At 36.7% G+C, this 24,631-nt stretch overlaps 1 protein-coding gene across 5 annotated transcripts in view; it reads left to right on the top strand.

Moving 5' to 3' along the window:
- The window catches only part of LOC306662576 (uncharacterized protein), a 44,291-nt gene extending 26,382 nt beyond the window's left edge, over positions 1–17,909 (top strand). The window contains exons 2-8 of one of the 5 annotated variants that reach the window (XM_079142416.1): positions 663–941; positions 2,632–2,770; positions 4,391–4,443; positions 5,155–5,231; positions 11,488–11,531; positions 13,063–13,187; positions 17,133–17,909. In XM_079142416.1, coding sequence (XP_078998542.1) covers positions 2,759–2,770; positions 4,391–4,443; positions 5,155–5,231; positions 11,488–11,531; positions 13,063–13,187; positions 17,133–17,196 — 375 coding nt within the window. In that variant the 5' untranslated portion in view covers positions 663–941; positions 2,632–2,758 and the 3' untranslated portion in view covers positions 17,197–17,909. Of the gene's footprint in view, positions 1–662; positions 942–2,631; positions 4,669–5,056; positions 6,753–11,089; positions 13,188–17,132 lie in introns of those variants that run through there. The other 4 variants (XR_013764150.1, XR_013764152.1, XR_013764151.1 and 1 more) reach the window with 4 other exon arrangements.
- The last annotated feature ends 6,722 nt before the right edge of the window (positions 17,910–24,631 follow it).

Genomic DNA, 24,631 nt, shown 5'->3' with positions numbered 1-24,631 from the left:
TGGTAGCTATTTTCTTGGATAGCACCAGTACAAAGAAAACAGATGACAATATAGGGAACTGTATATTTTTAAAAAACTGAAACACACAGAAAGAAGAGTACTATACTTGAAGATACAGCAAATAAAAATCCTTGAACCCCAAACCTCACCTCAAACATACTTAAAGGGGAAAGAAAGCAAGTATCTTCTGTTGGAGGATTGCATCATCAGAGGCCAGCTTTCATGTTTTTATTTTGCCATGGATGTTACCTTTGTCCCAAGGCTGGCACCTGGGCATTAGTAGTCCCAGATGTCTCATTTTGATAACAACAGCATTCCGAAATAGAAGAAAGAGAACATTATTACTTCCTGCTTGACTTAGTGTGAGAAGACTTTGCTGAGACTGCCCCCTACAATATTCCAAAATTGAGCTAAATGCCATTGTCAGCCAGTGTCCTGAGATGGTCACTGATCATTCCAATTGTGGGTAAGATTGAAGGAGGCATTTCCCAACCAGCCCATCTCTTCCAACTGAGTGCAATAATAAAACCGGGACAAAATATTCCCTGAGGAGTATTTCCTTGAGGCCTCTTAAATGTTGGCAGTTGGCAGATGTGGAAAGGAGATCAGGATTCAGATCAACCCTGAGCCAGCAGTGGGTTTACTATTTTATTTTCCTTCAGTTTCCCTCAGCCAGGTCTCAAGAGAGCCCAAGAGCAAGATGCAAACATTGGTGTGACTGGGAGGTCTGGAGAGGAAAAGCCCCATGGTGGTTCAAGGTCAAGGAGCTGGAAAGTCTCCTGGTAGTACCAGTCACAGCTGCAGGAGCCCACAGCCACCTAAAACTGAGGGAAAGGGACTTTCCTCTCTGATCAGAGGAAGTGTGGTCCCAGGAGGGTGACAAGAATCCCTGCTGAAATTTTTCTCTGTGTCTTGGTCCTGGAAACGTGTGGCAGAACATGGTAAGTTAAGCTCCAGCTTGAGGTCACAGGGAACCATAAAATATTGGGGAAATAGTGGAGAGGAAGAAGCCCAAGAAAGCAATTTCATAACTGAATTGAAAGAAATTCTACGTGATCTGAGATTAGGCAAAGAGATCTTAGATACGGCACCACAGGTAGAATTCATAAAAGAAAAAAATAATAAAAGTTATACTTCATCAAATATTTAATTTGCTTTATGAAATTAATTTTTAAAATTTGCTCTAGATGCTGTTGAATAGTGAACAGAAAAGCTGTATGAGAGAGGGTGTTTTAAAATTATATATCTAACAAAACACTTATATCCACAACATATAAAGAACTGTCAATAACTCAACAGTAAAATCATTTAAAAATGGGAAAAAGACTTGTTTGAACAGATACTTCACCAAAGAGGATATATGTAAAACACATAAGCACATGGAATATGTCCAAAATCATCAGCAACTGGGGAAATAAAAATTAAATCGTAATTCCTGTATGTGCCTAATAGAATGGCTTAAAAAATAAAAGACTGAACACAATGTTTATTTCAGGTCTTTTCATGATTCCCACCCCCCAAAAGAGAAACAACCCAGATATCCTTCACCAGGCAAATAAATAAATAATAAACAGTGATACCTATTACAATGAAGTACTCAACAGTAGCCACATACCAATACATACAAACAACTTGGATACATTTCAAAGGTGTGATGCTTGGTAAAAGAAATCTGCCTCAAAGTTTGCATACTGTATGAGTTCATTTAAATAACATCCTCAAAGAGAAAAAAACAGTAGTAACAGAAATTAGATCAGTGCTTGCCGGGGTTTAGTAGAAGGGGGAACATGTGATTACAAAGGATAGGACAATGAAGTTTTTTGGAATGATGGAATTGTTCTGTATTCTCACTGCAAAAGTGTTTTATACTTTAAGTATAAAGCATAAAAAATTACTCATGTGTGAGACCATGCAAGAAAGTTTAGAGGTGAAATGATTGGATTATGAGAGTCTTGACATAATCAGTGCATTAACCCACTTTGATGGATTAACTGGTTGATAAATGTAGGCAGGTAGGGTATGGAGAAGAAGGTGGGTCACTAGGGTTTTTAATTTTGTCCCTGGACATTTCTCTCTCTCTGCTTCCTGGTTGTCATGTCCTGAGCTGCTTTCCTCCTCCACACCCTTTTGTCATGATGTTCTGCCTCATCTCAGACCCCGAACAATGGAGCTGGCCATCTATGGACTGAGGCCTCTGAAACCAAGAACACCAAATAAACTTCTCCCTCTACATTGTTCTTGTCAGGTCTTTTTGTCACAGTGGTGAAAAAGGTGACTAAGACATGATGGTAACATGAATCTACACATATGCTAAAATTTATGGTACTACACATCAAAAAAGTTCAATTGTATACAAATATGAAAAAAAATAAGTAGAATCAATTAGGCATATGGGTGCATATATGAGGGATGGGGTCCAGAGAGAAGATAGGAATAATTAAACCAAATAAGAGTCCTTTCTAGGAAGAACACAACAAGCAGTGATCATTTTACATATGCAATAAATTGCAAAGAGGCTTAGATCTATTAGAAATCATGGCATTGGTTGAATTTCTAAGTTGAATTAAGATATATCAAAAAATAATGCCCAAATAAGTTATATTTATTTTTATTTTTTTTTTAATTTTCTAGAGCAGAAATAAGGAAGCAATGAGCCCTTTGCAAAGGGCAGATGGTGTAAGGTTAACAGATGACAGAGAGAACACGAAACCATCTAATTGCTATCATTCCTCCATTTTATCTGGCAAAATGACTTTATATGAGTGAAATGGTAAGTTACAAAAACAGAATGTTCAATATAATTCTATTTAATTTAAAAATAGGATACACATAATACACACATATGAAATAAGAACAAAACATATCCTGAAATATAAGCAGTCATATTTTTGGTGTAGGATTTTAATCTTGCTGTATATGTGTATCCCCTAAATATTCTGAAATTTGCACATATTATCTGTAAAATAAAATAGAACAAACAAGTCCCTTTGAAATGACAAAAAAAAAGGTGAAAGCAACTTTAAGAAACAAGTTCTAAATGAAATGATTTTAAAAGAACACACAGATTTCCATAAAAAGAGTTACAATTAAATACACCCCCAGAGCACTGCAAAAACTTTTGGAGAACATAAGACATGCAGAAGTAGTTCCAATCTTCAAAAAAGAAATGTTAGATGCTGAAAACTATAGCACAATTCTATGCCTAATTATTGAAAGAACAGATTTGAAGAACTTAGAAAAGAAGCACCATTAGGATCCCAGCTTAGGCTCACTAAAAATAAGTCCTGACAGACAAACCTCCTTTCCTTTTCTAGACAGAGTTAGTATTAATGATTTCTGTGTCCTCAGACTTGCCCTCTATGATACTTCCTTTTCTGTTGCTCATGACAATACGATGATTTTATTTGCAGAAATTATTTAGGTAATTCTATGGAGTTCTCATGTCTTTAACACATCTCAACATATTCCATAGTTAGTTGATCTCCCCTAAAGCCTGCTCCATGTGGTATCTTTAATATGGCAGGAGAAAACAACTTCATCCTTCTGTTGCTCAGACCAAACATCTTGGGGTCAATCTTGACTCCTTTCTGTTTCTCACACTCCACACTAAAATTCGTCTGCAAAGATGGTGGATTCTACCTTGAAAATATACCAGGGATCTGACCACCTGTCACCATGGCTGCAGCTCCTGCCCACACCCAGCAGCACTCACCATCTTTTCCCACCTAGCTTTCTACAGTCAGCTCTACAGGAAATCCCCCCGTCATTTCTAGGCCAGCTACACTCCACCATTCTGTACAAGGATGCTTCAAGTCGCCTCCCTCCTCTAAGGACCCCCCTTTCTTTCAGAGGAAAGGTCAAACTGCTTACCAGTGCCTTAAGAGTGTGAAGAAATGCCTGGCCTCCCTCTGGCCCTGCTGTGCTCTCTCTTGCTCGGTGGTTCTAACCACAGTGGCCTTGCTGGACCTTGTACCAGCCAGGCACAATCCTGCTGCAAGAACTTTTTACCAACTCTGCCCTCTACCTGGAATTCCACTCCAGGCCCCTCGGACTCTGGTGGTTCATACCTCCTGCTTTGGCTGAGAGAATCCCCACATGTGCCTGCTGTTCCAAAATCAAAGACACAATCTAGGATGCATCCCATAGTTGGCCGACTCAAAGCTCACCGCCTTGTCTCTCTGAAGTCTCAGTCTCACCTACTCATTGAGGACACTCTGACTGACCACCTGATGGAAGTCATAACCTCCAGCCCAGTGCTTCAACCTGCCTCCATTTGTGTTCTTTTCACCTCCTGACACACCCCATTACTTATTATATAGTGTGTTTTTCTCCACAAAGGCTGACCTCTTGCCATCTTGTTTCCTGTGCTGTATCCCCCACTCTAGAACAGTACCCAGCACGCAGCAGTTCTCCAGGAGGGCTTACTGATGAACAGCTGCATGCGTGAGTGAGTGCCTCAAACTTGAAATGAAAGAAAGTTAAAGTTTTATCTTTGGGGACTTTGAGGATAAGTAAATAAGCAATAAAACACTCTTTGAAACCATGTAATCCAAAATGCCTTCTTATCTGATTAAAATGTATCAATCTAGTCTTAAAAGATGTTGGAGATTTCATTTAAATATTTTTCTGAATCAAATAAATATTTTCATAAACACACATGATTTTATTGAATTTCCAGAGATGCCAGGGTTCATTTGGTTGAAAGTGATAGAAATTTCACTTTCTTTTTTTTTTTAATTCGTTTTTATTGTAAACAAATGGATACGTCTTGTTTCTCTGTTTGTACATGAAGTAGAGGCATACCATTTGTGTAATCAGCATACTACAGAGATACAGCCACAAAATTGTTCATAGCTGCTCAATTCACAATTGCCAGATTGTGGAACCAATCTAGATGCCCCTCAATTGATGAATGGATAAAGAAACTGTGGCATATATGTACCATGGAATATTACTCAGCCATAAAGAATTTCACTTTCTAAAGAAAGAAAAAAAGGTATAGGATCAGGGTGGAGGAATGTTTATTGGAAGGATACTGTGGGGTCTCAAAAAGGTATCCAGAGCCTGGACACAAAAGTCCAGACACAAACAAGATTCTTTCTCCAGTCTTCTCTGCATCTTGCTATATTTTAGCTCTATTTTCTCCTAATGTAGATGGACCGGGGATGGACTTTTCCTCCCAGAAGAAAAGACTAGATTAGGAGGAAAAAAGGAAAAGGGAAAGAAAGGAGGTAAGGAAAGAGCTAAGGAGGGAGGGAAACGAAAACAATCTTAGGGAAGGATAAACTTACTGGCCCAATTTCAGTCATATTCACTATGGAAAGGGAGGCTCAGTTTGCATGGGGGAGGCCTCCATCCACTGTCCCCGCCCTGCCCGCTGCACCTACTCACAATCGCTGTGGTCAGAAATGCAGGTTCCTGTCACAAAATGGCAGCAAGCCATGCCATAGGAATGGGAGAGGAGTTAGAAATCCTCCTCAAAAGAAACCAGGTCCTGTTCCCAACAGAAAAGACAGGTGCTGAGAGAAAGAAACCCAGAAGTTCTGTTCCATACCTCAGTGAAAAGTTACTCAGTTCCACAACCTATTGGAGGGATTAGCAACCCAACTCATTGTTCACTCCTAAATGTGTGTGATTTTCTTTCTATACTTCAAGTCTGATTCAACACTTGGATAAGCTCTTTGCAATTTTCCCACCCAGTAACCACGGTACTTTGCTTTCATAAGACATATTACCCAAATCCTGTACACCCCTCAGTCACAGATCTTCTTTTTCCTCTTTTTTTTCCCCCTATGTTAAATAATGATAGATATTTTCAATTTATCTATGGCGAATGTTAGGATATGACAGCTGTATTTGTTTTTCACAATGTAAAGTGAATGATAATAGCTCACAAGCTGATTTATTTCCTTCTTTTCTATCCACAATGATCTCACTATGCTATTTCAGCTTAAAAATATGGATATTGAGACACCAGCTGCTTTAACTCTAGAGAATAGTTCTTTCCTATCAACTAACAATTTTGCTTAAAAGAGGAGAGAGTCAAAAAAAAATAAACGAAATACTTCTCAGGGCCATTTAAACCAAATAAACAAACAACAACCCACCAAAATTGCATACACTTGATAACATTACAAGATTTCCTTTGTTAAGGTACAAGATAGAGAAATTCACATGAAGATAAATAGTTAAATCATGAGTTTTCATAGAATTGTCATTGTTATTATCATGTTATTGACACAAAAATGGCTCATTCACATTTCCAATTAAATTTACTGCATAACTTTTGTGAAGAAAATGCTATAAGCTGAACTAAATATTTTCAATGTTTCATAACAACATTTTTGTTTATTTTTGTTCTGCATTTGGTTTTTGTTTCAGTTTGGGTATTTTGTTGTTGTCATTGCTTTGTTGTGTATGTGTGTTTTTTTTGTTTGTTTGTTTTTTGGTTTTTGCACTATGTTTTGTTTTATGGGGTCTTCACTGTAAAGGAGCCTGAAAGATTGTATCTCCTTTTGGAAAATAATGCATGCAGGGCCTGAAGGAATGATTTATGCTGTGACATAATATGTTTTTGACACAAAAAGTACTTGTCAAAATGCTAGATACAAAAGCAACTATTCCGAGTGTTTTTAAGGTAGCAAGGAGTACCTGGCTTTCATCACTCAATAATATATCTGACATAAATAATGATTGAAAAATGACAACCTCGAGATGTGATTTAGATGCTTCCAGCTCCTGAAAATGAAAAGGTAAGAAATATCAATTTTGCATTTTATAGTAATTTTTCTGTAATGTAATTGAACTTCTATTCATTGCAACAAACATTATAATAATTGTATTAGTAATTGGTGTGTCATATCATGAATAACATCTTTAATTGAATACTTCTTTTCATAATATAGCTGCAACTCTGCCTCAAAATTGGGTTCGATTTGGCACTATGGAAGAATAGATTTAATTTTTCATCTTCTGTCTTTTATGAGTAATTTCATATTTAAAAATTCATAAAAAGAGAAGGAAAATCATGAGGTCATATAGTGATGAAGAGTTTTAACTGATCATGGTCTATGAAAGTAGTGAGCATTAACTCTGGAAGGTATGACTCTTCTGAAACTCTGAAGAAAGGCACTTCTTTTTTATGAAACTAAAGAGAATTATCTGTTGTAAACGGCTCTGAGGAAATCATGCCATCACAAAATATTTTTCTCAAAAGACTCGCCCTGCTTTGGGACTTCAAAGTTTCTTGTTTGTACATATTGATTGCTTCACACTGAGTGAAAACTCTGGGCTTTCAATATCCCATTCATTTTTGCAAGATAAATACATATAGAAACCCATAGAGATGTATTCCTACTTGCACATGACCATTCTGCCCACTCAGTTTCCTAAAAGCCAACATTTTCTTGGTTCCATTATCATAAAGCTATAATTTTATACAAAGGATTTTTTATTTTCATTTTAGAAATAGACTAAAAATATCTGTTTTCCTAGATGAACAATGTGGAAGTAAGACAAAACCCAAGTTGAAATACCCATGCTTTGTTGTATACTCATTTGAATGCTTTTACTTTTTCAAAAGTACCTTGTCAGAGATGGCAAAGATGGGCAAATGCTCTCCCCAAATCCACGTATGCTTGTTTCTTAGCTCACTTCTTTCTTAGCTTCTTTTCCAGCCTTTCTCAGAGTTGGCAGTGGCCATACGATTGAGTGATAGACAATGGAATATAGAGAAGCAATGAATGCCACGTCCTGACGTGGTCCATAGGAGTTGCAGGTTCCGTCCACCACTCTCCTTTGTGTCAGTGGACTGAATGCAGAGGTCTTGGGGGACAAAGAGTAAGATGGAGGCAGAATACATTTGGATCTAGTGGAGTCCATTTATGAAAATGAGGAACACTACCCCACGCCATGAGAACGAGGAATACACTGCTATTATAGGAAACAGTTGAGATTTGAGGACTTAATCTAATTCAGTAACTAGAGTAACCTTAACAAATCCATACGTCCCCAATCCTAAATCTGGTGAGTGGTGTCAAAAATAAAATCAGATCAAGAGAGGAAATTTTTTAAAGTTTATTGCCATGCAAAAAGTACCAATCACTATGTGGGGGATCTTAAGCTAAAAGTGGTAAAAGAAGCTCGGAGGCACATTCTTATAGGATGGTTTATACACCAAAAATGAAAAAGTTGCTCGACCTTTACAATGACTGGTTATTGCACTGGGTATTTCCACATGGGGGGACTGGTGAAAAGTGATCCTCTCTCTACCAGTCAGGAAAATACAAATTAAAACTACACTGAGATTTCACCTCACTCCAATAAGAATGGCAATTATCAAGAATACAAGTAACAACAAGTGCTGGTGAGAATGTGGGGGAAAGGGCACACTCATACACAGTTGGTGGGTCTGCAAATTAGTGCAACCACTCTGGAAAACAGTATAGAGATGCCTTAAAACACTAGGAATGCAACCACCATTTGACCCAGTTATCCCACTCCTTGCTATATACTCAAAGGAGTTAAAATCATCATACTATAATGATGCAGCCACATCAGTGTTTATAGCAGCATAATTCACAATAGCTAAGCTATGGAACCAACCTAGATGTTCATCAACAGATGAATGGAGAAAGAAATTGTGGTATATATACAGAATGGAATATTACTCAGCTATAAAGAAGAATGACTTTCAATCTTTTCTCTGATATATGGATTCTAACCCACAACAGGGCAGGGAATGGAAGTTCAGTAGATTAGACAAAGGGGAATAAAGGGAAGGGGGATAGGAATAGGAAAGACAGTGGAATGAATCTGACATAACTTTCCTATGCACATATATGAATACATCACAGTGAATCTCACCATGAAGTACATCTCCAAGACAGTCCTAATTAGAATAATTCCATGCATGTATAAATATATACAAGCACATATTCCGTGCTTATATAAATATATCAAAACAGAGTCTACTGTCATGTATAACTAAAAAGAATTAAGTTTTAAAAAAAAAAAAGTGACCACATTATATCATTTTTGGAAAGTAGCTTAAGTTCGTTTACAATTATTTTCATTATGATCATCAGCAATATTTATAAGAAAAAAATTAAGTATCACTTACTTTAAAATATCAAACTAGGTTATTTTTTGTTTTGTTTTGTTTTGTTTTTATGTTGCCTGGTTTTGTCTACTTGAAATATTCTCAGACCTGGTCTTTATTTTCTTTAAGAGTTGTAACCAGGGATAAAAAAAATGATAACTTGGATTTCTGTTCAGGAAACATTCAGTACCCTCTCCATCTGCCACATTACCTTGTCGCAATGTACTGTCTTGTCACAGGCCCTAAAAATAAGAAACCAAGCGACCATGAACTGAAACTTTGAAATAACCAAAATAAACCTTTCCTTTTTATATGTTGATTGTTTCAGGTATTTTGCTATAGTAACAGAAAGGTGACTAGAAAGCATGCTCTGGGCAGCTGCTGCTCTTTAGAGTAAGCCTCTCAAAAATCACATACACAGCTAAGCTGAGCCTAAATGACAGCCTGGAAAGAAATCCATTCGACCCACAGCTGGAAGCAGAACCGCCCTACATCAGCCAAACCACAGTTAACCTAAAGACTTATGAACAAGGAAATTATGTGCTTGGTGTAAGGCACTGGGTTTCGGAGTAGTTTATTAAAACTACAGTTGAATGATACAGACAGGCAGGCTTAGATAGTGTAGTTAATATCTATAATCTACTAGCTGTGTTTCCTTGCTCAAGTTATTTAAACCACACCTCAGTTCAGTTATATAATAGGATGATAACAGTATCTGTCTCACATAGTTAGTCTTTATAAAGTATTTAGAACATTTCCTAGCACATAGCACCTGTAATAGTGTACGTCTGATAAATAAAATAAGTACCATTAGTCCCTAAATGTGTCTGCTAAAGACCCCTATCAAGAACATGATGATTTCCACTTTGGTTGATTCAGACAGCGCGTACTTGACACTCCGCAGTCTTCCCTGTAATCAGGAATCTGTGTTACATAATGTTTAAGATTTCCATATGTTGAAAGCATCCTTCTGATGAGTCATGTACATGGATTTGAGTTTTTGTCTTACCATCTAATCACTGTGTCTGATACTGGGCTTAAAGATCCTCATCAATAAAACAGACATTGTGATAGCTCTTAGCCTAAAGATTTATCAGTATTACATTAGATGGTCTATAGAAAACATTTTAGTACAATAAATAATGCATTATCAACACTTAATAAATAACAATTATCCTTAATTTAGACAAATAATTTTAGAAACTCTAAGATCACTTTTAGCTTGTTAAGAAGTAGATTTTAACTTCAAACTGTTGTTATTTACCTAAATTCACCAAAAGGCAACCTTCTCTGATCTATTTAAGGAAGAGTAGATTTTTTTTTTTTTTTTAAGAGCACCTAAAACCAACAAAAATAACATTTCAGTCTTTCTCTCCTCTGCTTCCACAAATCTCTTTGGCTTTTATTTTCATCTCATTCTGATCTATCATTACAATACAAATCATGAATATCATAAAAATGATTCCTATTATTATGTCTGTGTTAGCTTCTCTTTATTTTATGTAAACAATGTTGGCTCTATTTTCTATTTACTTACAATATTTCTGTTATTAATCAAAAGAACCCTCAGATCATGTTCATTTCAATAGCAATTTAATTTAAAAGGTAAGAGATGTGGATTATGTGAAATACTAAGCCATAATGTGTGTATCTTTTACATGAAAATAACCTTAATTTCCCTGCTTGACAGAGAAAAGAAATAAAGAGAGTGATTGCTATAAATCAAGAAAAATTCATAACTTGCTGGAGGTGTAACAGCTGTTGATTTAAGGTTCGCATCTTTGATAACATGATGCTGCTGGGAAGATCACATCTTTTTGACAAAGCTGTGAACATAAAAATTACAAGGCTTTACTCAACATTTAAATATTTTCTCTGTATCACTTGCAGAAAAAAATATTTCTTTTATTCACTTATACTAAAATATGTCTAAAATATATCTCATCAGCAAGCATTACATTAAATTTAGTGGTTTTTTTTGTTTCATAGGTCTACAGTAGAATGCTTGTCACATCACAAATAAAAATAACCTTAACCATCTTAAGTTCAGAGAAATGGTCTACTATTATGGAGAAGGAGTTCCACTGATAATGCACACAGAAAACAGAGCCTACACTCGGGATATAATTCATTTCTTATATTATCAGCTAAAAGAAGGTGACTGAAAAATTAGATGACAAAACAAAGCAAGCACTGCATTGACTAGAGAAAAATATCCCTGAAGTGGATTCTTGAAAGTGAGGAAAAGAGAATAACTTCACCAAGCACTTGGGGACAAAGCAATGTTTTTATTTATCTAAAGTCTGCTACAGTGTTGTATGTATTTATGCAATGTTGATTCACAAACTGAAATTTTGTGCTGAGATTTCATGTTTCTTATTTATCAGTGAAATGCACTGAGAACATCACCAAGGAAGAATCCAGAATAACGGTAAGAAAGAGCCCAGTCTCTTCATTCTTTAGTCAAATTCAGTGTGCTTCCTTTCTTTTAAGATGTGTACTTACCTTCGAAATAGAAAGTCAGATTTTCTTATTACCATGAATAGTTTTTTCTTTAGATATTTTCTGCCTTTTATCTAAGACCACCATGCGCTGTAACCCATATGTGCACCAATCCTCTAGCATCTCAAGCCACTTTCTCTTTGAGTGTTCAAATAAAATGATATGACTCCCCTGACATATGCATTAGAAAATCAAGAGCCCTTTCTGCCCCCTTGAGCTCTGGGAAAGATTGCCTACTAGTCTTGCAAATACTTCTTACTCTTCGAGTTTAGTCTGAAAGCCTGCTCTTGCCTGATTCTTGATCCCTAACAGTGGTTTTTCCTCCTACAGCTACCACCTTCTCTCTGCATCATTTCATCCCCAATTGGACACTACAACTGGCTCATTATCCAAAGTGTCATTATCAAAGGTTATGTGTACAACAGACTGCTATTGGAGGTTTAAAGAAAACATGAAGCAGCTCTGAGTTGAATGTCGCACATCACTTCTCATTTACTTTTTTTATTCAAGCAACAAATACTTGTTAAGCACCTACCATGTACAGTCACTATTCGAGATAAAGGAAATAACAGCAGTGAACAAAACAGATAAAATGTCTTGTGCTTATAGACCTTGCAGTCTAGGTACAATGGAGAGAGAATAAAAATAAATAAATAAGTTAGAGAGTGGTGTTATCAGGAACAATGAAGCAGGAAAGGCAAAGACTGTTAGAGGCGTGTGATTTCAAAAGTGTGGTGAGGAACAGACTTGGCATCATTTAGGAAAAAACGCAAAGCACAAAAGAAATAAGGGAGGAAGCCAAGGAAAGAGTGTTTGGGAAGAGTGCTTTGAGATAGCGGAAGGAGAAAATGAAAAGCCCTGAGATCAGAGCCTCCCTAGAATGTTAGAATTACAGCAGAAGGGATACAGAGCTAATTTCTGATATTTCTCACCTCCTAGACCCTCTTCCAAAGTCCTGTATTAACTGTATTTTTTTGTTTCCGTATCCTCCGTGTTTTCTTACCTTGAACCTCTTTGTCTAAGGAGTGAGTACCCCTCCCAAGACAAATCAAATCTTAGAACTGCAAACTATTCTCCCTGAGGTGCATTTTTCATATGCAAACTAAGCAAAGCAGAGCCCACGTTCAGAAGCAACTCCTTTAACTTTTACATACCCGGAGGCAGAATTCCTTTGCCCTAAACACCCCAGGGCCCGGTACTGAACACCTAGGGACCACCTCTAGCCCAGTCTACTAAACTGTCCAGCCCAAAACCTGCCCTGCTGGTTAACCTGGCTTGCCCATTCCTTCCTGTGAAAATTACAATGATGACTCTGGCCCACACTTCCTTATTTAGGCTGGACAAGTACCTCTTCAAGTGGCCCTCATGACCTGGCTTAACACACATCTCCTCTCATAAACAGTGTGTTCATTAAAGAGGTGACCAAATCTGGCTAAATATGTCCTGTCCTGATCTTACAGTTCAAGACATTTTGCAATGTTTTCAGAAGTAGCCACCTACAGACCATAATCGGTTGGTTTTCTTGGAGATGCCATGTTCTACATTGCCTGGACTCTAAGAAAGCCACCTCTCAAAAGCAGTTAAGGTAGGGACATCCTCATGGTCCACCCTTAACTCTGACTGGGAATTTAACGAGCTGGGTTTCCAGAGCTCCTATACAATAAGACTGTCATCAAAGTTGTACTTCTCCAAAAGCGGCTGGACTGGGGGACTTCCCTGGCAAGTAAATTGTGTAACCACTGCCTCATGCAATTTCTAACCCTGGAGATTAAAGAGACAGATTGTGGTAACAGTACAATTCAAAAAAGAAAAAAAAAATTAAAGAAATTAGTACTAGAATCCATAAAAACCTAATTTCAAAAATTGTAGCCATCTTAATGACTGGGAAACATGTTTCCTCTGAATTTATTTCTGTTTGTGTGTGTTGAGGTTTCCTTGTTAATTTTCATACTTGTCTACGGTCATCCAATAGACATATTCTCTCAAAAGACAGTTAAAACCCTTAATCAGACAAATCTCTGTGTGTGAATTAATATGTAAATTAAATCTATGGGAACAATATAGTTCTGATTTCCAAGTGCTTATAAATGTCTGAATTTCAAAACTGGCAATGTTATTTGTTAATCATTTCATTTTCAGTTGATATTAATTCTTCGTGCTATTTGATTAATTTCTATAAAGTGATGAAAACAGAATCATGATTCATAGTAAAAGTGTGTTTGGCCTTAAAAAGAGTTTTGTGCTACTGGGAAGAATTCATATCTGTTTATTACACTATCATATTTTCTGGTTTGTAAGCTTTGGCAGTTTACAAGCACAACCAACTTTTATAAGTATTTTTGGGGGAGATATAGAATTTTACAGTACGGAGAGGAGGAAATGCATCTCTCCATGCTGACAAGGCCAATCGGTCTTTCTGCAAAGGCCCCCTGAGAGTTTTTGCAAGTGGCCCCACTGTGGGAAAAGCTTAGAGCTCTGAGTGGGGAGCTCTGGCATTTGTGAAAATATTGGTAGACTACACCATCCTAAGATTCCACTGTCTGGAATCTACTCAGATTAAAGCCTCTTACCCTGAATGACATACATTTGGAGTATTTGGCCAAACAATTTGCTTCTATATACAGCTTTTATTTCACAGTATGAATTGCCACATTGTGAAAATGGATGTGATGTGATTGATAAATTAGGAAACATGCTTTGCAAAACACAGATTATTGGTTATCTCAGGATCAGGTCTGGTTGCCAACACACTCATGTAAGAAATAAATGGGAGCAACTGTTACAACAGCTGCTTTCTTTATCATAATAGAGGTAATGAGGATGATAAGAATGTATGGAAGACTGTGCTAATCATACAGTTAATGGTGATGAGAAAACAAAGATCATTATTAATGACCAAAACCTAGATGGGCTCTAAAGCAATATTTATGAAAATTTCTACAGGAAATAAAATTTTATTTCAGCATTTTTTTTTCAAACTCTGACAGCTGCATTTTTTTGTTTTTCGTTTTTTTTTTTTTTTTTTCAATCTCACAGACTCAACAGTTATCATGATAGGACTTTTGATACTCAAGGTTTTCCAAGAATAACACTATCAGAGCTTTTGCAATCAATAAGAACAGTCTGTAGCGGTAGGCCAGACTGTCTTGCTTGCACATCTACACACTAACAATACTTGCATCATTTCTTATATTGCAAAAATAGCCTTTTTTCACGTCTCTTAAAAAAGAATCCTGAATTTTAATATTCTGTTCTGTAACACTGTGTCACCTACATAGTCCTTTAATTTACTGTCTTCAGAGACCACCCCTGTCTCCATTGCCCATTTGAGCGCTTTTCGCCTCCCTCTTCCTAGCTCATCTATCACTGCTAAGTCTCATCTCCCTCTTTTATTTGTGAGTTTATTTTAGGATATGCATCTTTATAAATAGCTAAGCTAATTTTAATTAAAATATTAAGTAAGCCATCATAAGGCATAAAGGAAATGATTTAGTAAAGTCCGGATATATTACATCTATTGAATTCCCTTCATCCTCTTCTCAATTTGATCAAAGAATGTAACTGCACGTGTCTGGCATGCTCTGCTCTGGATAAGCCCTTGCCGCTTGCCACCAGGCTTTCACTACTCTCCTGATGCATATATATCATATTTTTTTCTCCTAATATACACTCTGTTATCTTACTGCAAAGTTAAAATAATAATGGTCAGGAACCCTTCTTTCTTTCTAAAGTATTTTTAGCTTCTTTATTATTCCCATTGTTTTTGAAATGTGTTGGTTGCCCCAATCCCAAGAAATATTTCCCAGTGGAAACATAAATGCAGTGGGTAATTTTCCTCGCAACTGAGGGTGCTTTTATTTAAACAAAATGTGCTTAATTGCTGTGTTCCATGTATTTATTTTTAGCCTGAGTTCAAATAGCTTATTGATGTTACCATTAATCTTAGATACCATTCTCATCTTTTCACTTAATTATTCTCTTCTAGAATCGTAAGAAAAATCTGTCATTTCTGAATCATGTGCCAATTCAATCAGAGGATTGTCTGTCTGTCGTCCATTGTAGAGTACTTTTAAATGCTTTATACCAACTCCATGACATGTTCAATTATGCCAGTCTCAGCGAATTTAAATGATGATTCTATTTGTCATTTTAGTATACCCTTCATGACAGTAAGTCAAATAATTACTAGTTGGCCTCTGCAAATCCACAAGTCAGCAATGAGCCTTATAGTATGTTTACCATGACTTGAATTTCTACTAGTCAAAAGTAATTTCATTGTATTACTAGGACATATTTATTAATATAATTATATGTCAACTCAAATGCACTGCAGTTAAAACTAATTGGCCATATTTTAAAGAGTTTCCACAAAATAAAAAGATTATTTCCACACTTTTGTATACATAGGAGTCTAAAGAGAATGAGCATATGAAAGGCAAGAAATAGCACTAATTCCTTTAGAAACTCTCACGAGTGAAATGGGGAAGGTGTGCATGCTGATGTAATCAGTTTTTCCTCATACAGGAAGTGCTAGGAATGCTGGCACCAATAGAAACACCATCTAGGGGTTATAATACCTCTTGGATCATATTCTGGTGATGCTCTGGTTTCTGCATCTAAAGGAACAGCCTCTGTTCCCTTCTCTGACGAATTTTCCTGCACCCTGAAAGATTAAACTTCAATGCTCCAGCCCTTTGCCTTTCTTTCTCTGGCCCTTCTTTCATGGCACATCATGAAGTAACAGACAGTCAGACAACCAAATTTAAAACCTCAGGACCACAAAAGAAACTATTCATTTTCCTGAATTCTTTACGAATACAGTAACTGATCTCCCACTACCAAGAAGATGAATAGATAAACAGAAGAAAAGAAACAACACATTGACATCACTATGTCACTGTTGATATGTCACTTTTTTTTTTTTTTTTTTTTTTGTTGTTGTTGTACTGGGGATCGAACTCAGGGCCTTGTGCTTGTGAGGCAAGCACTCTACCAGCTGAGCTTTCTCCCCAGCCCCAATATGTCACTATTTTAAATGCTTAATATCTCATCCAAACCACAAGGGTTTCCTTGTGTAAAAGGAAAATGAATGAGTTTGGTGCCTCTGTTTAAAAGCTAATTTAGCCTTCTTCCCATTACCTATTTCTAATTCCTAACTTACTTTCCTTCTCACTGGTTTTCCCCTAATTTCCAGGAAAGTTAAAGATGAATTAATGCTATGCAAAAAGTAGATGGCATCAGCCTCTTAATGATCAATAGATTCTTATATATAATAGTTATACATATTATTCAAGCAATTCATTTAGTTAAAGGGTATGTTGTTAATGAGGCTAATGTACATTCATTCCTTATCTGAACCAATTAACTTCATAGAGAGAAAAAAAATCTAAAACATTGTATCTAACTATAGCTAACTGAGTAATTCAGAACGTTCATTAGAAAGAAATTTCAGGGAACACTTCTGACAGTTGGTCAATGGAATCGTTTTAGTATTTGACAGACAGCATACAATTATGTTATTATTTTCTAGGAAGAGATGCATTGCTCTGAAGAACCTCTTACTGAATCAGGATTTACCAAAGCTTCAAATATAGGAAAGCTGACTTAAGTTCAATGCAAATGGAGTTTGCCCTAATATCAATGTAAATCTAGAACTACTATGACCCAGTGTTGTTTGGAAGCCACAAAAGAACTGTGGGCGTTTCTGAGCCATCTCTAAAGCACAGGTGTGCCCCTCAAGAGAACTCTTGGTATAATCTCATGAATCTGAGACTGCTTCGTTGCCTTGACAAATGTCCTGCTTAAAGACAATTCTGTGATACTGAAGAATTTATTGGCTCAGACAGCCCTAGGTTCAAACGCAAAGCCCACGAGATAGAGATACCCGTGTGCCCAAGTAGCCTTGTGGTGCCCGCTGCCTGGAAGAGGAAGAATTACTGCTCAAGTGATAAGTCCCCAATCAGGCCAACTGCCCCACAGCCCCTGCTTCCTGATTACCTTGAAGAACCCCTCCTCACCACAAATTCCTTCATTGTGCTCCACTATAAATAAAGCATTCTCTGGGTTTTTCCCCTTTGTTAGGATCAGACCCATCAGATCTTTTCCACCCAAGCCCCTGCTTTCAAAATATTTCCATGTCTTTTGCTTTATTTCTTGATAATACTTTTTCAGTCTTATTTCCAGAAGGTTCACACCTCCGAGGGTTACTTATTCCCTCTCCATACAGGCCATGGGTTACACAGTGTTAATAAATAAAATTGAGTAAACATTAGAATTAAACTACAAAATGCTGAATATGAATTTTAGAAAAAAGAGATGATTTAAAATGTATTATATATGTATATATATATATATGCTTTATTGAGAGATAATAACTAAGAATTATACTACTGAAAAGGTTTATAGCTCACTTCAATATTTTAAGGTGACTTACAGGGTACTCATGATGTGAAATACTCATTAGTATCAAAGCTGTATCCTAGCAGCTAATTTTGTTGTCATTAAAGTATAGGTTGTTGATTGCTATTTTTGTCTGAATGGTTCATGACAGAAATCCAGTGCAATCTTCAGTGTAATGAAAACCACTACAGAGTACCCCACTCTCTCCTAAGGAGGCAGAACTTAATACTATGTCTAAAGAGTAATCTCTCCTCATACTATTTCATTGGAGAACCATGTGTCCTGAAGCTTTTGCAACCAAATTCTCAGCAAGTGTCATATTTTGCAGTTACCAAAGTTCACTGATACAGAGAAAACTGATATAAATATGATGTGATATTATGGAAGCAACTTGATTTTATGGCCTTCCCACCTATGCCCATTATACCTGGCTTCGCACCCTAACGTCCTTGGTAGACATCACCTGCCCAGATCCACGGCTTGTTAGTGGCTTTCCATCCTCACAGCTTCTGTTCTACTAGAGGAGTCCTTCTTATTTGCAACCACAGGTGTGTGTGTGTGTGTGTGTGTGTGTGTGTGTGTGTGTGTGTAATTCTAGGGATTTGGTAGAGGAAAAGTGATGTGTTTCATCTATAATATTTAAACTGGAAGGACTAAGTCATTTTGTTCTACCAGGAACAAAATTATTTTAAAAAAATACATTTTAGGGTATCCATTTTGTGTCTATACATGAAGCAATAAAAGCAAAAGAGAAAAGAGAGTAGAAAATAAGATAAAAATCAAGAATGAAGTGAGTACATACAAAGCATTTTATGCCATTCTATTAATTTGCTGGACACAGGTCCAAAATTTGATTCTAAGCTTTCATATGCCCAACACAGACAGAAAGACAAGATTACATACATGACTCAGAATGAGTAGTACTTGGAAGAAGTTGCAGTATCCCAGTATTAAGTTAAAAATAAATGTATCCCATTAGTCTGCATAGAAAGAAACTATGTGATGTAAATAGTATCTTCAATATTACATTCATAGAAAATATAGTGTTCAGTTTCTAGGTAAGTAAGTAACACTATGCTGAAATTTAACTCAACAAAAGCAGTTCCCACTGGAATGCACCAATGAGATGGTCATGCTTAATGACAATAAAATAAAATCTTTCTCACAAGGGAGGGACCACAATAAGGAGCATTTTGGAAATTTTGAGAGGTTTTTTTTTTTTTGCTTTTGTTTTTCTTGTTGGCTAGGCATGGTAGGCATTTGATGGGAAGAAGCCAGGGGAGCTAGACAACTTGCCATCCTGTCATGCACAAGAGGGCCCCACCCAGTAAAGAGCTGTTTCACACTCCATAACTTCAATGTGTTCTGCAAGACATTCAGATGCTGAGTTCATGCCTTGATGTGTGGTAGCATTTCAAAACGGGACATATGTTTTTCTCTGTTTTTCAGTTATTGATCCAACCTATGATATAAGATGGAATTTATTTTCATATTACACTTACAAATAAAACTAGCTCATTTGCTAATTTTTTGTGGGGGGAGGTCCCCAGGATTGAACTCAGGGGCATTCAACCACTGAGCCACATTTCTAGCCCTATTTTGTATTTTATTTAGAGACAGGGTCTCACTGAGCTGATAATCTAGAATTCATACAACCGAATATACTATCTATTAAGAAAAAAATGGAGGGAGATATACAGCTAGATTGATTTCTATTAAATTAATAGATCTGTAATTTCAGATCAGAAGCATTCATCTTCTTTTTAAAAAAAAAATTTAAAAAGATACATACCATGTATCAGACATCAATATGAACAAAGATCAGAGTCCTATATTCAAAGTTATCCTTATTTCCCCAAATGGGAAAAGATACTCTTCTTTGCTTGTCTTATTTGGCATAAGTTTTTAATTTAACTGTGAATAAGTAAGCTCTACCTAATCAGAGTGTCCTGGTTTCTATAAAGTTCTAAGTTGTCAAAAAAGAAAAACAAATCTTGTGTTGTAAAAAAGGAAAAACAAATCTCCAGATATCCTTAGGATGCTGAGCCTCCATGAGGCCATCACCAGATTCAGATCCCAGGACACCATGTTGTTCAATCTGCCCTGATTTTCTGATTCTATATCTAAACTTGGGTCCTCCCACATGGATTGATTATATGTGAAATTTTTGTGAAATATATGTGAAAGGAGATTACAAGAATATTTAAATTTGATGAGATCCTTGAGTGTCTCTTCTAATTTGTTTCTAAGGTCACTACACTGACTGCTTGAGGACTTTGGCTCAGGAGAGCAACTCTCATCAGAGAGGACCCTAAGAGGGTGAGCTGTACATCACTCTGGTGCTATATGAATAGACTCTGTCATAAGTTATCAGCAACCCCTTGGTGGAAGGTGAAAGGAGAAGTTTTTCCATTGGCCACTCTCTTCAGCCCACTGATTTCCCTTGGCCAATTATGAATGCATATGGGGGTCCGCTACAACTCTGAAAAAGGTTTTAATACATAGGAAATGTTTGTTTCTATTAGGCTCAAAATTATCCACCTCAAAGATAGTAGTAAGCAAAGAACAAATGCTCTATGTCTAAAATGGTGGTTTCCAAAATCTGGTCTTCAGACCAGGTGTTAATCAGTGTTGGTCACTGTGACCAAAATATCTGACAAGAACAACTTGGAAGAGGAAATATTTATTTTGGCTCATGGTTTCAGAAGTTTCAGTCCATGGTTGACTGAATCCACTGCTCTAGGCCCAAGGTGAGGCAGACATCATGGCAGAAGGATGTGACAGAGGAAAGCTCATGGCAGGTAGGAAGCAGAGAGAAGGAAACAGGAAGGGGCCAGGGAGAGATATAATCCCCAAGGCCATGTCTTCATTAACCCATTTCCCCGAGTCACACCCCACCAGTCACCATCTAGTAATCTATTCAAATTATTACTACATCTAATAGATTGATCCAGTGATGAGGCTAAAGCACTTATAATCCAATCTTTTCACCTTTGAACACTGCTACACTGCCTAACAATGGGCTTTTGAGGGAACATTCTAGACCAACACTATAAGAGTAGTATCAACATGATCTTTGAACTTACTAGAAATGCAAATTCTTATCCTGCTACCCCTAAACATTATGAACTAGACACTCTGGGGTAGGACCCAGAACTCTGTGACTGAAGAAGACCCTCAGGTGGGTTTGACACATAATAAAGTTTGAAAGTCATTGGTCTTTGATGCTGGCTATCATGGAAAAGAAATGAGGACATATCTCTCTAGTCAGCAACATGTGACAGATTGTATTTTCCAAAGATGGCTGGAATAATGCAATAGTTGGCTGAAACTCATGTTGAAACTTAATTGCCAATGTAAGGGTAGTACGAGATAGTGGGACCTTTTATAAGTGTTGGATCATGAGGTTCTGCCTTCATGAAATGAATGATTAATGCATTCCTCTTGAGAGTGGGTTAGTTATGAGAGTGGGTTGTTACAAAGCATCTAATCCCCTCTGATCCTTCCTGTCTACCACATGTGCCTAATTGTCCTTCTTTTTCCTTGTTATAATGCAACATGAGGCCCTTGCCAGTTGTGGCTGTCCAGTCTTGAACTTTCCAACCTTCAGAACCATGAGCCAAAGTAAGACACTTTTCTTTACAAATTATCAAGTTTCAGGTATTCTGATATAGTAACCAAAAGTGGACTAAGACAACCTATTATACACCTTCTTCATACAATGACATTGACAATCCTTCCATTAGGAAAGTGGGTCTGTGTCTCTTACGTTTGAATCTGGACAGGCTTGTCTTTCATTATTAACCCAGGGAAGGTGGTAGAAATGATACTGTGTTACTTCATAGCTCAGTTACCCAAGACGATTTAGTTCCATACTGCTTGCTTTTGAAACTTTAAGCCACCACCTAATAAATCTAAGTCCCTGAGGCTTCTAAGCTGTGAAGAAGCCCTAACTAGCCCAAGAAAAGAAACCATAAGAAGAGATCCTGAGACTCCACAGAAATGATGCTGATCCAGAGCCCAGCTACTTGGAGGCCTCCTGATCCTGCTATAGTCACCACCATGGTTCAACTGCTGCTGCGTTAGTGAATAGGAGTCAGACCAGACCATCTGTACCCATCTCAAATTCCTGACTCACAGACACTGTGAGAGAGAATAAAACAGATACTGCTGTTTCAAGCCATTAATAGTAGGTAGATGAACATATGGTGTTCTTGTAATCTAACCTTGTTTTTTGCTTTCTTTTTTCAAATTTAATCAGACATCCCAATGCTATTGATGAAATAATTCATCTTTTGTTCATTATTTAAAAAGCTACACTTACTATGTTAAGTGCTTTTATAATCTGGAGTCTATTTCTGGATTTTTCCTCTCAGCTACTGATCTGTCTCCCTAGCCCTGCACTTTTTCTACACTGTATTAAGTATAGCTATGTAATACATTTTAATATATGAGCATGACTATTCCCATCCTGAGCTGCCCTTTCCTATAGTGTTGTCTCTAAATCTACTGGATGAAATTTAGGATAAGTTACAAGGTCAAAAAGACCACATAAATTTTATTTGAGTTTTTCTTAAAATTATTAACTTGTTTTTAAATATTAAGATGTCCAAAGGGGCTTGATATATTTCTCTACATATTTAAGCTTTCATGTTTTTTAGTAATTCTTGACTCCGTTTCTTCATGCACATCTGAAAATTTCTTGGTAAATTTACTCTCAATCATTTCTTATTTCTGTTGTGAGTGCTATTAGATTTCATTATCCTTTCCCCAAACACACATGCATACATTTTTTCTAATAAGCATACTGCAAAAATATTGTCAGTTTATGACTACTTTACAAAGTGCTCCAAATAATCTTAACAACCTTTCACTTCATTCTCACAAATAAACAGGATAAATTTTGTTTCCAATAAGTGAGTAACCATGTCTTCTGCAAATAATTATATTTTTTCTGTCTTCTCAATTTTTATATCTCGTTTCATTATCTTGTCTTGTTACTTTGGCTAAAGATTACAGAAAAAATTAACCAATATACATACATTTTTTAAAAAAAATAAAAAATAGAAAATTGTCATATTTCTTTTTTTAAAATTGGGAAATGTATTAAGTATGTTTATTTCAACCCATTGGTTTCAAATCATTGCTTAAATCTCTTCTACAACAAATGTAATATTTAGTAGACGGACCCATACTTGAAAACCCCTGGGAATCACTCCTTTCAACTTATCTTCCAATTGTCAACTCTTCCTTTGAACATGTCTTGTTCTTGATAAGTTTTTCTTATACAGGTATGAAATCCTAGTTTAGTGCTTCAAGCTCTAAAATTCTTTTCTGAGATGCACACCTATATTTCCTTCAACCATGCATTTTGTGATGAATACTTTTTCATTGCATATAAACAGTCCTACATCTTTGTGCAGTGAATATGTAGTGTTTTTATCCCAACATAAGGATTCAGATGTAAGACATTGATCCACTCTGCAGTACAGCAGTGTCCTCCTCCTCATTATTCTAAATCCTCTCTGCTATATTCTCTCTGATATGTGGATGCTAACCCCCAACGAGGAAGGGTGAAGGGGAAGAATAGAAGTCCATTGAATTAGACAAAGGGGAATGAAGGAAAGGGAGGGAGGAGGGGATAGGAAGGACAGTAAAATTAATGGGACATACTGTTTGTAGTCTTGTATTTGAATTCACAACCAGGGTAACTCGACATCATATACAATAAGAATAGGATCTTAATTAGAATAAGTCATACTCCATGTATGTATAATATGCCAAAATAAATTCTACTGTCACATATAACTAAAAAAAAAAAATAGAAAAAAGGACTTATAATTTAGAAATTGTCATATTTCTTTAAAACCCTCTTTGAGACAACCAAACCCATAATCAGCTTTCACAACAGGGAAAAGCATAGAGAAGATCCACCTAAAAAATAGCCAGTAGAACTCCTTGGTGGGAGGGAAATCAGGCCACAAAATTAGATAGGATGCCATGTTCATAAATAAGTACAATATAAAACTCCATGTTACATGTCATCAAAGAAGTTTAAGCAAAATGATATGAGAAGAAAGGAGAAGGGAGTAACCTTTGCATGGAAATTTGAAGTATGGACCAGAGTCCAACCTAAGATGATAACACTGGAAGGAAACAAGACCTCTGTGGGAAATAGTGAGTATCCTGGTTTGGATAGAGTGAATGTAGGGAAAAAAATGGAACAATACTATAGAAAGTGCAGGAATGTCCAGTTAACAGCACAAACAACCGCAGTAACTAATATGGAGGAGGAACCTGTCTCAAGTACTTCATTGTAGGATCTCCAAAATACAGCTACAAGCTTAACTATGTGTTTTAGTTCACAGAGGTCTATATCAGTTTTCCAACAGGAAGATGACATGACCAAAGCAAACTTTAAGAGGAACAACCTGGTAACAACCTAGTGAAGAGGAGAGAATCAGAGACCAAAGAGGTATTTAACAGGCTTGTTAGGTGATGCAATTCACTTCACCTACGGTTTCTACTCTATAGCCTCTAGCCTCATTGCACATTCTTCTAAACCCATCTAACTAGGCTTACCTGCAAAAAATGCAGTAGCTCATCAAACACCCATGCCATGCCATGTCC

Source organism: Sciurus vulgaris (genome assembly GCF_902686455.1).
Source record: "Sciurus vulgaris genome assembly, chromosome: 5".
Lineage (NCBI taxonomy): Eukaryota > Metazoa > Chordata > Mammalia > Rodentia > Sciuridae > Sciurus > Sciurus vulgaris.
The sequence above is the reverse complement of the archived record's forward strand: the minus strand, read 5'-3'. Positions and strand labels throughout refer to the sequence as shown.